The sequence below is a fragment of the Gorilla gorilla genome, chromosome 1 (genome assembly GCF_029281585.2).
Source record: "Gorilla gorilla gorilla isolate KB3781 chromosome 1, NHGRI_mGorGor1-v2.1_pri, whole genome shotgun sequence".
NCBI classification, from domain to species: domain Eukaryota; kingdom Metazoa; phylum Chordata; class Mammalia; order Primates; family Hominidae; genus Gorilla; species Gorilla gorilla.
Window position 1 is genome coordinate 199435771 of NC_073224.2, and position 15019 is coordinate 199450789.

Genomic DNA, 15019 nt, shown 5'->3' on the forward strand with positions numbered 1-15019 from the left:
CTAATCCCAATTAAGGTATTCAACTCATTTGCTGGCCCAGAAAGCAATTTTTTAAAAATCAAGAAATAGCTTTGTTGTGACATCTTTTTTTTTTATCCACTCACTAAACAAACGTCCAACAGGGCTGTAATTTGGAGTATAGACATGTTAGGCAGAATTCATAAGGGAGAGATGACATTATTAGACATGCAAAGGCTGAATCAGGAAGGTATCTGTTATAGAAAACAGCATCAGTGATTGTCTTAGTCATTTGAGAGACTATAACAAAATACCACAAACTGAGCGGCTTATAAACAACAAAAATTTATTTCTCATAGTTTTGGAGGCGCCTTCTCACTGTGTCCTCACATGATGGAAAGACTGAAGAGCTCCCTTGGAACTCTTTTATAAGGGCACCAATCCCATTCATGGGAGCTGTCCCCGCATTACCTAATCACCTCCCAAAGGCCCACCTCTTAATACTACCATATTGAGGGTTTGGATTTTAACATACTAATTTGAGGGGGCACAAACATTCATAAGCAGTGATCCTGGGGTGGTCCCAAGTAAAGATGTCTCAACTTATGAGAAACCCTAAGGTTATAACCAGAAGATGTTAACTTAAAATGAGGATTTGAAATCTCAAGGAATTACTGAATTCTCAATAATGTCAGTATCTGAAAACAAATTTTTTTTTTTTTTTGATATGGAGTCTCGCTCTGTCGCCTAGGCTGGAGTGCAGTGGTGCCATCTCGGCTCACTGCAAGCTCCACCTCCCAGGTTCACGCCATTCTCCTGCCTCAGCCTCCCGAGCAGCTGGGTCTACAGACGCCTCAACCTCGCCCGGCTAATTTTTTGTATTTTTAGTAGAGTCGGGGTTTCACCGTGTTAGCCAGGATGGTCTCAATCTCCTGACCTGGTGATCCGCCCGCCTCGGCCTCCCAAAGTGCTGGGATTACAGGCGTGAGCCACCGCGCCTGGCAAATTTTCTTTTTCTTTTTTTTTTTTTAGACAGAGTTTTACTCTGTCGCCCAGGCTGGAGTGCAGTGGTGTGATCTCAGCTCACTGCAACCTCTGCCTTCTGGGTTCAAGCGATTCTCCTGCCTCAGCCTCCCGAGTAGCTTGGATTACAAGTGTGTACCACCATACCCAGCTAATTTTTGTGTTTTTAGTAGAGATGGGGTTTCACTATGTTGGCCAGGCTGGTCTTCAACTCCTGACCTCAGGTGATTCGCCCACCTCAGCCTCCCAAAGTGCTGCGATTACAGGTGAGCCACCGTGCCCAGCCCTTTTTTCTGTTCTTAAAACTTCTAGTATAACTAAGATGATGCTATAGAACTTGAGCAAGTTCTTTTCTTGAAGACTATTAGCTTAATACCATTTATCCCATAGGTCCAGTGAATTTAGGTTCATTTAACACTAAACTTACTAGGGCCTATAATAACATACAGTCCAGGAGGTTCAACAAGAAAACTTTAATAGCATAATGATTGAGAGCATAAGCACTGCAGTCAGACATATCTAGCCTGGAGTCTACCACTTTCAAACAGTAGAACCCTGGAAACTTTTTTTTTTTGCAGTGGCATGATCATAGCTCACTGTAACCTTGAATTCTTGGGTTCAGGTGATCCTCCTGCCTCAGCCTGCCAAGTAGCTAGGACTACAGGGATGCACCACCATGCCTGGCTTTTTTTTTTTGAGATGGGGTCTTGCTATGTTGCCCAGGCTGGTCTTGAACTCCTGTCCTCAAGTGATCTTCCTACCTTCCCCTCCCAAAGTACTAAGATTACAGGTGTGAGCTACCACACCCAGCTGAGAAAATTATATAACCCTTCTAGGCCTCAGTTCCCTCACTGGAGATAATGGATACAGATTTAATTATAATGTGCTTAGCACAGTGCCTGGCCATAAGAGTCACTCAGTAAAGAGTCATCATAAGATTCCAGGGTCCATAAGAAAAGTATGTGAAGAAGGGCCTCCAGAGACAACCTACCTTATCTCCTACAGATGTCCAGGATTTACCAGCTCATGTATAACATGGAATCATACTAACAACATTCACCATGTTCTGTTGGCTCTTAAAGTTCCAGTTAATACAGAAACTCTACCCCTGCCAATTGCCCTCCCCATGCATTGACTTCTGCAAATTCTCCAGTAGTGTCACCACAAGCAAGTCCTTATCTTCCAGGTGACATCCGTATCATTCCTTCCTCTAGCTTCTTTGATGATGTTTGTAGTTAAGAGCTCCACTGCCTTCTAAGATGCTTGGGATTCCTCTCCACTACCTTTACATTTTCCTTTAAATGTTATTTTTCACCTTATAAAAAGGGTATCATGCTGTATGTAATTTTCAGGACTTTTTTCACCGAATGTTGTGCTGCTAATATTCATGCATATTGTTTTATGTCACTGTAGCTCATTTGTTTTGGCTACTGTACATTTTCCACTCTTCTGCTGATGGGCACCTGGGTAGCTTCTAGGCTTTTGCTATTGTGAAAGTGCTACAAAGTATATTCATGTTCACATTTTCTATTGCACATGTAGGTTTCTTCCAGCATATACCCAGGAGTGCTACTGCTGGATTGCAATATGTGAATGTTACATGTTACTTCATGTATTATTTTTCTTTCTTTTTTTTTTTTTAAGACAGAGTCTCACTCTGTTGCCCAGGCTGGAGTGCAGTGGCATGATCTCAGCTCACTGTAACCTCTGCCTCTCAGGTTCAAGCTATTCTTCTCTCTCAGCCTCCCAAGTAGCTGGGACTACAGGCGCACGCCACCACCCCAGGCTAATTTTTGTATTTTTAGTAGAGACGGGCTTTCACCGTATTGGTCAGGTTGCTCTTGAACTCCTGAGCTCAGGTGATCCACCCATCTCAGCTTCCCAAAGTGCTGGGATTACAGGCATGTGCCACCGCACCCAGCCATGTATTATGTTTTTCATATCTAATATTTATGACTTCCTGTTTCTACTTCATCTTCCCTTGTCTCTTTGAGAATATTTATTGTTTATGTTTTGGTCTGCTCAGATTCCAAAATATGTTTATGTATATATTTAAAGGCTTGGAATAACACGTACACAACTATATATGGTGGTCATCTTTGAAGGACTGCAGTTATGAAAAAACCATCAGTTCAACTGTCATGGACAGCATTTCATTTTATTATGTAACTGTAGAAAGCCTTGATCAAGATAAAAATAGGGATGACTTATCAGAAACTGAAGAATTTTCTTAGGAAAGCAAAGTTTACTGAAGGATACCTTCATTCCAGCCATGATGAGCATCTGTCTTCTCAGGCAATCATGATGAAGCTCCAGGGACAGTATAACCCATCTCTCCCACTCATCCCTGAGCCTTAGTCCTGGACTGAATGTGGTTAGAGGTTGTGGAAATTAAAAAAAGAACCAAAATAAGAACACTCTCCATAAAAGCCAAGCTCAGAGACTGGTCCTCTTTTGCTTAGGTACAGCAGGAGCAGGAAGGATCAACATTCTTGAAAGCATACCTTCTATTCATTTGGCTTTTTTGACTTGGGGCGCCAGTGTCAAGCTGAGCACTCCACTGCCCTTTCTCCACTCACAAATGTCTGCATAGGTACACGTCCGGCACTTCCAAGCCTCCTCCACGTCAACTCCCTGGGGCTCTCGGTGGCCCATCCAGTAGGCCATATAATGCTGCACCTTGGCTCTCACCTCCTTCTCTTTGAAGGCTACAATCTCAGTACCCAGCACAGTGGCAGTCTCTTGGTGGATATACTCAATCTTCAAGATATCAATAACTGGGAGGTCTGACAGTGTTAGAGACAAGAAGACCAGTTCCATGAGGTCACCCAAAGACTTCACAGAGAAGCCTCCCTGCTGGGCATGCCTCAGCACTGATGGCCCCAGTGGCTTTTCTGGACACAACTTTGTGTAGTGGATTAGGCTAGCAGGGGTCACTTTTCCTTGTACCATGGCATCAAAGATATATTTGTATAGGCTGACTTGAAAACAGTCTTTCTTCTTCTGAACTTCCAGAGGGAGCATAGGGCGCCTGCGTGTCTTGAGTTCCGCCAGCTCCAGTTCCCCCTTGGCTGTATAGTGCAGCTCATCAATCACTCCAACAAGAAGTACACCCTCCACTTCCCCAAACACTGGAAACTCTCTGATGTGCCCTTCTGACTGCAGGGTAGGAATCAGCAAAAGTATGTTCAGAAACTTAATTGCCCAAGCATCTTCTTTAGTGGTGACTGGGACAGTCACAAGATCATGAAGTTCTAGTTCTCTAGCTAGGTGTATGCTGGCACCAGTGTCCAACACAGCTGCCTTCTCAGGTGCCAAGAAACCAGGAAGCTCCTTCCCATATGCTGTTTGCAGTTCACACCAGTTCTGAGTAGCCAGGTCAGTAACATATAAATATTTAAGGTGGAATCTCTCCATGGGTGATAAGATATCCAATCCTCTTTTCCAGTTTTGTAAGCTTATGGGTTTGTCATCCTTCCCAAGGGATTCAGAAGATGGGCCAGGCGTGTTAACTAAAGCCTTTGACTCTTGGGCATCTTCTAGGTCCAGAAACTCCAGGAACTCTGAGTCACTCAAGTCTGAGAACCCTGAGGCTTCTGCTGACACTGTCTCCTCTTCTCTTGTCTCTGCCATGGCACAGCTCTGGATTGGGCTAGAAGGGCCCTGCATAACATGTTAAAGAAATGCATTGTTCAAATAAAAACGTTCTCAAAAGCACTTTCAAATTTCAGTGAGATAAAAACAAAATTATGACAAATTATTTATTTACATTCTTTTAAAAAGCCAGTTTATTTATGACCAATTAGTAATGCCTTAGAGTTATAGTCCAGGTATGTATTGCTATAGGGCTCCTTATATATATCCATATATATCTCTTGGCAGAATTTTTTTTTTTTTTTTTTTTTTTTGAGACGGAGTCTCGTTCTGTCACCCAGGCTGGAGTGCAGTTGCGCGATCTCGGCTCACTGCAAGCTCTGCCTTCCGGGTTCACGCCATTCTCCTGCCTCAGCCTCCCGAGTAGCTGGGACTACAGGCGCCTGCCACCACGCCTGGCTAATTTTTTGTATTTTTAGTAGAGACGGGGTTTCACTGTGTTAGCCAGGATGGTCTCAGTCTCCTGACCTCATGATCCACCCACTTTAGCCTCCCAAAGTGCTGGGATTACAGGCATGAGCCACTGCAGAATTTTTTAAGTGGGAAAATAGTTTTATTCCTGGATCTTCCACTAACATACTGTGTGTGACTTTAAGCAAATCACCTTTCTTGGCCTCAGTTTCTTCAGATTTAAAAAGAGCTTTGAGGCCGGGCGGGTGGCTCACGCCTGTAATCCCAGCACTTTGGGAGGCTGAGGTGGGCAGATCACTTGAGGTCAGGAGTTCAAGACCAGCCTGGCTAACATGGTGAAACCCCATCTCTACTAAAAATACAAAAATTAGCCAGGTATGGTGGCACACACCTGTATTCCCAGCTACTCAGGAGGCTGAGGCAGCAGAATTGCTTGAACAGGGAGATGGGAGTTGCAGTGAGCCGAGACTGCACCACTGCATCCAGCCTGGGTGACAGAGCAAGACTCTGTCTCAAGAAAAAGAAAAAAAAAAAAAGCAGATTTGAGGTTTGCCTTTTCTGCTTCAAAATTCTATTGACTTGAAAGAGTATTTCATTATTTTAAGTGAATATACATCTTTGTAAATGTAGGAACAATGTTTGAGAAGTCTACCATGGGCCACTTTCTACAATTTCCTTGATACAAAGTCCTTGACGAGCAAAATGAATCTCAACTACAAACTGTTCCTTGAGAAAAAGGAGCTCTGCTATAACTGTTTTTAAATGCAGTTCAAGGAACCTAGTATGGCCAAATTCAAAGATCAACTATATATAAATACAAATAAATATAGTCTAACACAAATTAATGCATGAAATAATAAGAGGATGTTACAGCAACACATGGAAATTAGTAGCTTGACTTCATAAATTATCCTCTTAATATTATAGAAATTGGTGTCTGTCACTAAACTGGAGTTTCCCATTAAGTTTATTTTCTCCCTCCACAAGAAACTAGCTTATAATGGGAAAAAAATCTGCCTATTACAGCATTATTAAAAACTCAAAATTTACTGCTATAATAGAGAATATTTATTGTGCGGTTATTTTTTGTGTGCCAGACACTGAGCCACGTGTTTTACATCCAATATCTCACTACCCTACTGTGGGATGGGGATGGGTACTGTACTCCTTTTTTCTTTCAACTTTTTACTATAAAGATTTTCAAGGCCGGGTACAGTGGCTGAAGCCTGTAATCTCGGCACTTTGGGAGGCTAAGGCAGGTGGATCACCTGGGGTCGGGAGTTTGAGACCAGCCTGGCCAGCATGGTGAAACTAAAAATACACCTCATAGTGAAACTAAAAATACAAAAAATTAGCCGGGTGTGGTGGCGGGCACCTGTAATCCTAGCTACTCAGGAGGCTGAGGCAGGAAAATCGCTTGAACCTAGGAAGTGGAGGTTGCAGTGAGCTGAGATAACACCACTGCACTCCAGCCTGGGTGACAGAGTGAAGACTCCATCTCAAAAAAAAAAAAAAAAAATTTCAAACATACAGAGAAGTAGAAAGAATAAAACAACAAACACCCATGTCCACACCATGTAGATGAACAACTGTTGACATTTTGCTGTATTTACTTCTTGTGTGTGTACTTTTTTGTTTTGGCTGAACTATTTTAAAGTAAATTACAGACAGCATAACACTTTAAAATCTAAATGTTTCAGCATACATTTCCAAATGGCATTCTTCTTCATAACCACAATACTGTCTTCCAAATGACATTCTCCTCATAACTACATTATCACATCTGACAAAATTAGTAATTCCTTAACATTCCAGTTCATATATAAATTTCCCCAACTGTCCTCAAAACGTCCTAGATAGCTTTTCTTTAATCCAGGAAACAAAGACCACACATTATGTTTGATTGTTTTGTCTTTCAAGTATTTTTTAATCTTAAGAAACTGGGTGGCCAAGCACAGTGGTTCACGCCTGTAACCCCAGCACTTTGGGAGGCCAAGGCGGGCGGATCATAAGGTCAGGAGATCGAGACCATCCTGACTAACACGGTGAAACCCGGTCTCTACTAAAAGTACAAAAAATTAGCCGGGCTTGGTGGCAGGCGCCTATAGTCCGAGCTACCTGGGAGGCTGAGGCAGGAGAATGGCGTGAACCCAGGAGGCGGAGCTTGCAGTGAGCTGAGATCGCACCACTGTGCTCCAGCCTGGGCAACAGAGCGAGACTCCGTCTCAAAAAAAAAAAAAAAGAAAAAAAAAAGAAAAACTAGGCAAATTATCTTATGAAGATACTCTTTTTAAGCCTTCCTTCTAACCCCACATATCTAACCTGCACAGAGAGTAAGCAAAACAAGATACAACCAGTCCATTAGTGTCTGACTTTGAGTGCCAGGAAAATAAATAATTTGACATAGAATTTTAGCTGATAGAGATAGCTATGAACCAAATGTCCCCTTCTTGCTATTCTAATAAGCAGTGAAATAAGGTGAATGCACCAACTCCTATGTCAAAGCGTAAGAAGTGATGCCCTGAAAACGTCATTAATATCAGTTGTGGTTGTGTTTAACTGATTTTTAAATAGTCTAAACATCACTAATGAAAGAAAACATAGATAGCTAGAAGAAAAGTTATCTGCAATGAATAAAAATAATACAATAGTAAGACTTTTGCTTATAGAGTATCCTACAACATTATTGCTTTACAGGATATTTCAATAGTAACAAAATACAGAAGCTGTGCATTTACACAAGTGTTATAAACTGTCAATGTGCTTTAAATAATTTCAAGAAACTTTATTTCAACTATGAAGTCTCTGAAAATTGGAAAGAATATTTACCCTTCACCAAGAAACTAAAGTTAAAGGGCATTTATTTTTTATTTTATTTTATTTTATTTTTTGAGACAGAGTCTCACTCTTTCACCCAGGCTGGAGTGCAGTGGCGGGATCTCAGCTCACTGCAAGCTCTGCCTCCCGGGTTCACGCCATTCTCCTGCCTCAGCCTCCCGAGTAGCTGGGACTACAGGCACCCGCCACCGCGCCTGGCTAATTTTTGTATTTTTTAGTAGAGATGGGGTTTCATCGTGTTAGCCAGGATGGTCTCGATCTCCTGACCTCGTGATGCACCCACCTCGGCCTCCCAAAGTGCTGGGATTACAGGCATGAGCCACCGCACCCAGCCCTAAAGGGCATTTATAACACATATGCTATGAGGTATTTGTGAGGGTGAGGGGGAACTCCAAGTCCAAATCAATAACCTTAAAATATTTTATTTCAAATATCTAGATCTGGCTGTCCAATATGGTAGCCATTAGTAGCCACTAGCCATATGTGGCTACTTAAATTTAAATTAATTAAAATAAAATAAAATTCACATCTCAGTTGCACTAGCCATATATTAAGTGCTCAGTAGCTACATCTGGCTGGTGGATACAGATAAGGCACAGATACAGAACATTCCCTGATCACAGAAAGCTCTACTGAACAGCACAGAGTTAGACTATTTCCTGTGTACACATTAACTCCCCAAAGAGAGAGGAAGCTCCTGAAATGTATGGAGTTCCTACTTGTTTTACATACAACATTGAGAACAGGTAGTTCTAAACAGGGAAGTGAAATGTCTTTTGGAGAAGATACAAAGCAGGGCATTCTCTGTGAAAGTATTCATCTATAAGAATAAAACAGTACACTAGGGATGGATAACTGATGCTCAGATGTGTCTGGGACTTTCCTACGCAGAAAAGAATCCAGAAGAGAGCATAATGCAGTGCATTGTGTCCCAAATTGTAGTTTGTATGTCTGACACGAGACGATTTTACATAGCACATGGACCAACATTTTTAGATACACCTTAGAATAACTATACTGTTATTGGAGCAGCCATCAAATGGCTAATTTCACAGATATTGTTTCTTAGGACAAGTTTGATTTTTGTAAAAAAAAAAAAAGTAAGTAAAAACATAGAATAATACAGGTAGTCACAGGTATGGCAAAATTGTTAGGTAGTAAGTGAATGGGATGCTGGGAAACAGCATAATGTCAAGAGTCTGGGAGTCCTACAGATATGGATTCTGAACCTAATCCTGAGTAGTTCGGTAGCATTTAGTAGTATGCTACTTGCCTTTTGAGTAAGCTTGGACAAGGTTCTAGTTTTCCTGAAGTTACTGACACATCTTTAAAATACCTACTAACCCTACTGAGCTATCCGACCATTGAGTGATAACATATAGTACACATATTAGCACTCGATGAAGATAGATCTCCTTGTTTTTCCCCAAGGAAGAGATCAGAGAGTGTATCGATTCCCCCTGACAAAGGAGATGAAACTTTAGAAGAGAAGAAACTCCTATTCACCTGTGACTTCGTTGATCTTCCTCCTCATAGGGAAGGCCAGAATGCTGAAATGACAAGGCTAGGGAAGAGAAAGAAGTTCTGAAAGACCAGGTCTGCATTAAAGAACCTAAATTAGCAACTTAGGTCCTTGCTATGGTAGAACCGGAACTTCTGGTCCTTTCTTACCTGACCATTCCCTCACGTTGGGTGTTTTCTCCTCTCAGATTGACACCGCACAGACTGTTACCCACCCCAGATCCTAGGTTACATAACGCTCGCCTCTCTCCTGGGGCAAACTCTCTCCATGATTTCTTCGTTCCCCCGTACTCTAGATGCAATGACTTGATCCAATCCCTGCTCCCTGAAAGTAAAAGGGTCAAACATAACCAAGGTCCCCAAGGAGCTCCGAGATCAGTTCCCTCTTCCAGCTCCATTCTCAACCCAGCAGCTCAAGCAAGAGACCTTATGACAGCGGCTCTTTCTCTCTGATGGGTTACTGCCTTCTGCAGAATTGCCGATGGCAACATCCTGACTTGTTCAGTGCGGCCCGGACTTGTGGGCTCCGCGGGCGTTTGCCTGCAGGGGAGATCTTTGGCCCTAAAGCACTGTCTCCCAGGGAGTGCCATGCATGCCCTAAAGTGTACTGCGCACTTCCTACAGTTCTGGCAGAGCCAGGAATGAGAACAAGGAGCCGTCCACCTCGGGAAGGAGTCCCGGCCAACAGCACTGTGTTCCGAGGGCGAAGGTCCAGAAGGGGAACCCGGCCTGTGAGGGGAGACGAGACGAGCCGCTTCCCGGGAGCCGCGCCCACCAAGGGAGGGAGACGCGGCGATCGCAGGGACAGAACCCTAAGCTCCGAAACGCAGCCTCCCAGCCCATTCTCCGGCCTTCCCCTAACCTCTGATACTCCTCCGAACCTCGGACTCCACCTGGTTTCGCCGCGGCCTCGGAGCTGCTCCCGGACGCTCCGGGCGAGGAGACTGAGGAAGCCGGGCAGAGCGCGCTGCAGGAGCGGACTACACAGTCGACCCGCCACTCGCAAAAAAGCCGCCCACAGCCCAGTCCCAGAGTGCCCCGCGGCTGCCCACGGACCGCCTTCCCAGAGGCCCTCGCGGCGCCGCCTACCTCGCGAGGCTGCGGCTGGGGCAGAAATCCGTCTGTCTGAGCGGAGGAGGGTGCTGCTTATGCAAGAGCAGGTTTTGGGAGCTCACTAAAGCAGGTCAGTCCCTCTGTTTGCGCCGTTGTCTGTGGGTCGTTTAATTCCAGGCGCAGCTGACCTGTAACTTCCCTCACTGGCGAGGTCTCCCAGTTACCACCGGGACAGTCCGAGCAAGGTCTGGGCCCCTCGCTGCCCCCGGTGAAGTGCCGCGTCTCCGGTTGGCCATCCGTGGATTCAGCATCCCCACCTTAGCACCTCCCGCCAGCTTTTCCATTGAGAGCAAAACCACGAACTCACTTTTGAGAGATGCTGGCGCTCCCCTCATCAATATTTCTTTTTTTTTTTTCTGTTTGCTTACTTTTAGTTAACCTTTTATTGATAAATATAACACAATTTTATTCTGAAATATAAAGCAAAGATAATTATTATGAACAGCCAAGTCATTAGAGCGAAAAAAGAATAGTGTCAGGTTCTTCACAGATACACTTCCTGAGAAAACCACTAGCCCGACTTTTGTAACACTTTGCTTTTCTTATTTATATTTATTTATTTATTTATTTTACCAAAAGCAGATACTTGACTCTTTGCTTTTCTTTACGGTTTATCACGCATACTTGAAAACTGGATTTATGACAAAGGTGGCATCATACAGCCATGGAGAAAAGATGGTCTATTCGGTGAAGGTTCTATGACAATATGAAGGCCGGGCACGGTGGCTCACGCCTGTAATCCCAGCAGTTTGGGAGGCTGAGACGGGCGGATCACGAGGTTAAGAGATCGAGACCATCCTGGCCAACATGGTGAAACCCTGTCTCTACTAAAAAGTACAAAAATTAGCTGGGTGTTGTGGCACACACCTGTAGTCCCAGCTACTCGGGAGGCTGAACCAGGAGAATCGCTTGAACCGGGAGGCGGAGGTTGCAGTGAGCGGAGATCACACCACTGCACTCCAGCCTGGGCAACAGAGGGAGACTCCGTCTCAAAAAAAAAAAAAAAACAAAAAAACAGAAAACAGGACCTCTATCTCTCATTTCATCACAAAAATCAATTCCAGCTGGATTAAGACCTAAATGTGAAATCCTAAACTATAAAGCCTTCAGAATATAATATAGGAAAATATCTTTGGACTTCAGAATAGGTAAATATTTTAAAACAAAAATAGAAAAACATTAAATTGGCCAGGCATGGTGGCTCACGCCTGTAATACCAACACTTTGGGAGGCCCAGGTAGGCGGATCACTTGAGGTCAGGAGTTGAGACCAGCCTGGCCAACATAGTGAAACCCCGTTTCTAGTAAAAATACAAAAAATTAGTCAAGTGTGGTGGCAGGTGCCTGTAATCTCAGCTACTTGGGAGGCTGAGGCAGGAGAATCACTTGAACCTGGGAGGCGGAGTTTGCAGTGAGCCAAGATCAGGCCACTGCACTCCAGCCTGGGTGATAGAGTGAGACTCTGTATCAAAAAAAAAAGGAAAAAAAGAAAGAGAAAAAAGGAAAGAAAAAGAAAGAAAGAGAAAGAAAGAAAAGAAAGAAAGAAAGAAAAGAAAAGAAAGAAAGAGAAACATTAAATTAAGACAACTACAGGCTGAGTGCAGTGGCTCACACACCTGTAATCCTAGAACTCTGGGAGGCTGAAGTGGGTGGATCCCTTGAGCTCAGTTCAGAAACCAGCTGGGGTAACATGGTGAAAACACATCTCTACAAAAAATACAAAAATTAGCTGGAGGTGGTGATATGTGCCTGTAGTCCCAGCTACTCTGGTGCGTCAGTTGGGAAAATTTTGAAGTGACTTGTGTTTTAGATAATATTATCAATCAATTATAGGTCTCCTGAGTGTCATAATGATTTTGTGGTTATGTAGGAAAATGTTCTTTTTCTTAGAAATATGTAAGTTAAGGCCAGGCACGGTGGCTCTCACCTGTAATCCTAGCACTTTGGGAGGCCGAGGTGGGTGGATCACCTGAAGTCAGGAGTTCAAGACCAGCCTGGCCAACATGGTGAAACCCTGTCTCTACTAAAATACAAAAATTAGCCGGGCATGATGGCAGGTGCCTGTAATCCTAGCTACTCGGGAGGCTGAGATGGGAGAATCGCTTGAAACCGGGAGATGGTGGTTGCAGTGAGCTGAGATCATGCCACTGCACTCCAGCCTGGGTGGCTGACTGAGACTCTTGTCTCAAAAAAAAAAAAAAAATGGAATTTGAGTGTATTAAATAGTCTGTTCTCATGCTTCTAATAAAGACATACCTGAGATTGGGTAATTTATAAAGGAAAGAGATTTAATTGACTCACGGCTCCACATGGCGGGGGAGGCCTCACAATCATGGAGGAAGGTGAAGGAGGAGCAAAGTCACCTCTTACATGGTGGCAGGCAAGAGAGAACATGTGCAGGGGAACACACCTTTATAAAACCATCAGGTCAGCTGGGTGTGGTGCCTTATGCCTGTAATCCCAGCACTTTGGGAGGCCATGGCTGGTGGATCACCTAAGGTCAGGAGTTCAAGACCAGCCTGGCCAACATGGTGAAACCCTATCTCTACTAAAAATACAAAAAATTAGCCAAGCATGGTGGCAGATGCCTGTAATCCCAGCTATTCGGGAGGCCGAGGCAGGAGAATCACTTGAACCTGGGAGGCGGAGGTTGCGGTGAGCTGAGATTGCGCCACTGCACTCCAGCCTGGGCAACAAGAGTGAAATTCCATCTCAAAAACAAAAACGAAACAAAACAAAACCATCAGATCTTGTGAGACTTATTCACTATCACGAGAACAGCATGGGAAAGACCTGCCCCCATGATTCAATTACCTCCTACCAGGTACCTCCTCCATGATATGTGGGAATTATGGGAGCTACACTTCAAGATGAGATTTGGGTTGGGAGACAACCAAACCATATCATTGAGGAAATGCTTTTTAATCCATTGAGATATGAGAAGGCATTTCTGGATTGAGGCTACAAAAACTTTCTGCCTCTTCCCCAACATAACCTTTCTTACTTGAGATGTAAACTGAATGCCAGGAAAACCCCTCCCCAGCCCCTTCACACATGGACCACTCCTCAAATGGGGTTCGAGGGGCAATGACACTGGGTAGAGTGAAGCAGAAGAGATTTAGAAACAGTCATGGAATTTGTGGGGAAAATAAATGTCAAAAACATAGTACCATATATTCCCCAAAACTTTCAGCCTAAAGACTGTGGGTCTCAAAACTGAGAAAAGAATGCCCTTTTCCCCAAAAGGCTATCCTAGGAAGTCTGAGTCCTTAAGGCCCACCTGTATGCAAAAGTCACTGATTTGGTTCTTCCATCTCCAGGTCTGTAACCATCAAAATACTGTTAGACACAAATGGCCCATTTTCCTCTGTGTCCATTCTTCCCTCCTTGGTGTTTTGGAGCACAGGATTGTACCCCTAACATTGTACTGACTACAGTCTACCATATATCGGAGTAAGTCTTTATGTGATTACTCCCAGAGCTGCACTGTCCAATACAGTAGCCACTAGTCATATGTGGCTCTTGAACACTTGAAATGTGGCTAGTCCAAAATGAAATGTGCTATAATTATAAAATTTACAAGCACTTTGAAGCTGAGTACAAAAAAAAGGTTAAATAACTCACTAATAATGTTTACATTGATTAAATGTTGAGATGATAATGTTTTGGATATATTGGTGATATGGTTTGGCTCTATGTTTTCCACCCAAATCTCACCTTGAATTTTAATAATCTCCATGTGTCATGGGAGGGACCCAGTGGTAGGCAATTGAATCATGTGGGCGAGTTTTTCCTGTGCTGTTCCCGTGATAGTGAATAAGTCTCACAATATCTGATGGTTTTATAAAGGGGAGTTCCCCTACACAAGCTTCTTGCCTGCCACCATGTAAGACATGCCTGCTCTTCCTTTGCCTCCCGCCATGATTGTGAGGCCTCCCCCGCCATGTGCAATGGTGAGTCCATTAAACCTCTTTCCTTTATAAATTACCCAGTCTTGGGTATGTCTTTATTAGAAGCATGAGAACAGACTAATAAAACTGAGTTAAATAAAACATGTTAAAATTAAGCTGGGTGTGGCGGCTCATGCCTGTAATTCCAGCACTATGGGAGGCCAAGGTGGGTGAATCACCTGAGGTCAGGATTTCAAGACCAGCCTGGCCAACATGGCGAAACCCCATGTCTACTAAAAATACAGAAATTAGCCAGGCATAGTGGCATGTGCCTGTAGTCCCAGCTACTCAGGAGGCTGAGGCATGAGAATCACTTGAACCCAGGAGGCAGAGGTTGCAGTGAACCAAGACTGCACTACTGCACTCCAGCCTGGGCAACAGAGTGACTCTGTCTTTAAAAAAAAATTAATTTTACTTGCTGTTTTTTGTTGTATTAATGTAGTTGCTAGAAAATTGAAAATTACATATGTTTGCATTTGTGTTGTGGCTTACATTATATTTCTGTTGTACAGTGCTGCTCTAGAGTATCAGAGCCTTAAAGGAAGAGAATTT

The 15019-nt window shown here is 43.6% G+C and overlaps 1 protein-coding gene across 7 annotated transcripts; it reads right to left on the reverse strand.

Moving 5' to 3' along the window:
• Nucleotides 1-3123: 3123 nt before the first annotated feature.
• On the reverse strand, nt 3124-10497 carry EXO5 (exonuclease 5). Of its 7 annotated transcripts, none has more exons than XM_019016306.3 (4): nt 10268-10497; nt 9556-9730; nt 9391-9448; nt 3124-4644 (listed from the first exon to the last, which is right to left on the reverse strand). In XM_019016306.3, the coding sequence occupies exon 4, from the start codon at nt 4612-4614 to the stop codon at nt 3493-3495; it is 1122 nt and encodes a 373-aa protein (XP_018871851.2). In that variant the 5' UTR covers nt 4615-4644; nt 9391-9448; nt 9556-9730; nt 10268-10497; the 3' UTR covers nt 3124-3492. The 7 variants fall into 7 exon arrangements, with proteins under 7 accessions (XP_018871851.2, XP_018871856.2, XP_055248599.2 ...); XM_019016311.4 differs by having other exon boundaries at nt 10287-10462; XM_055392624.2 differs by having other exon boundaries at nt 10299-10451.
• Nucleotides 10498-15019: the final 4522 nt, after the last annotated feature.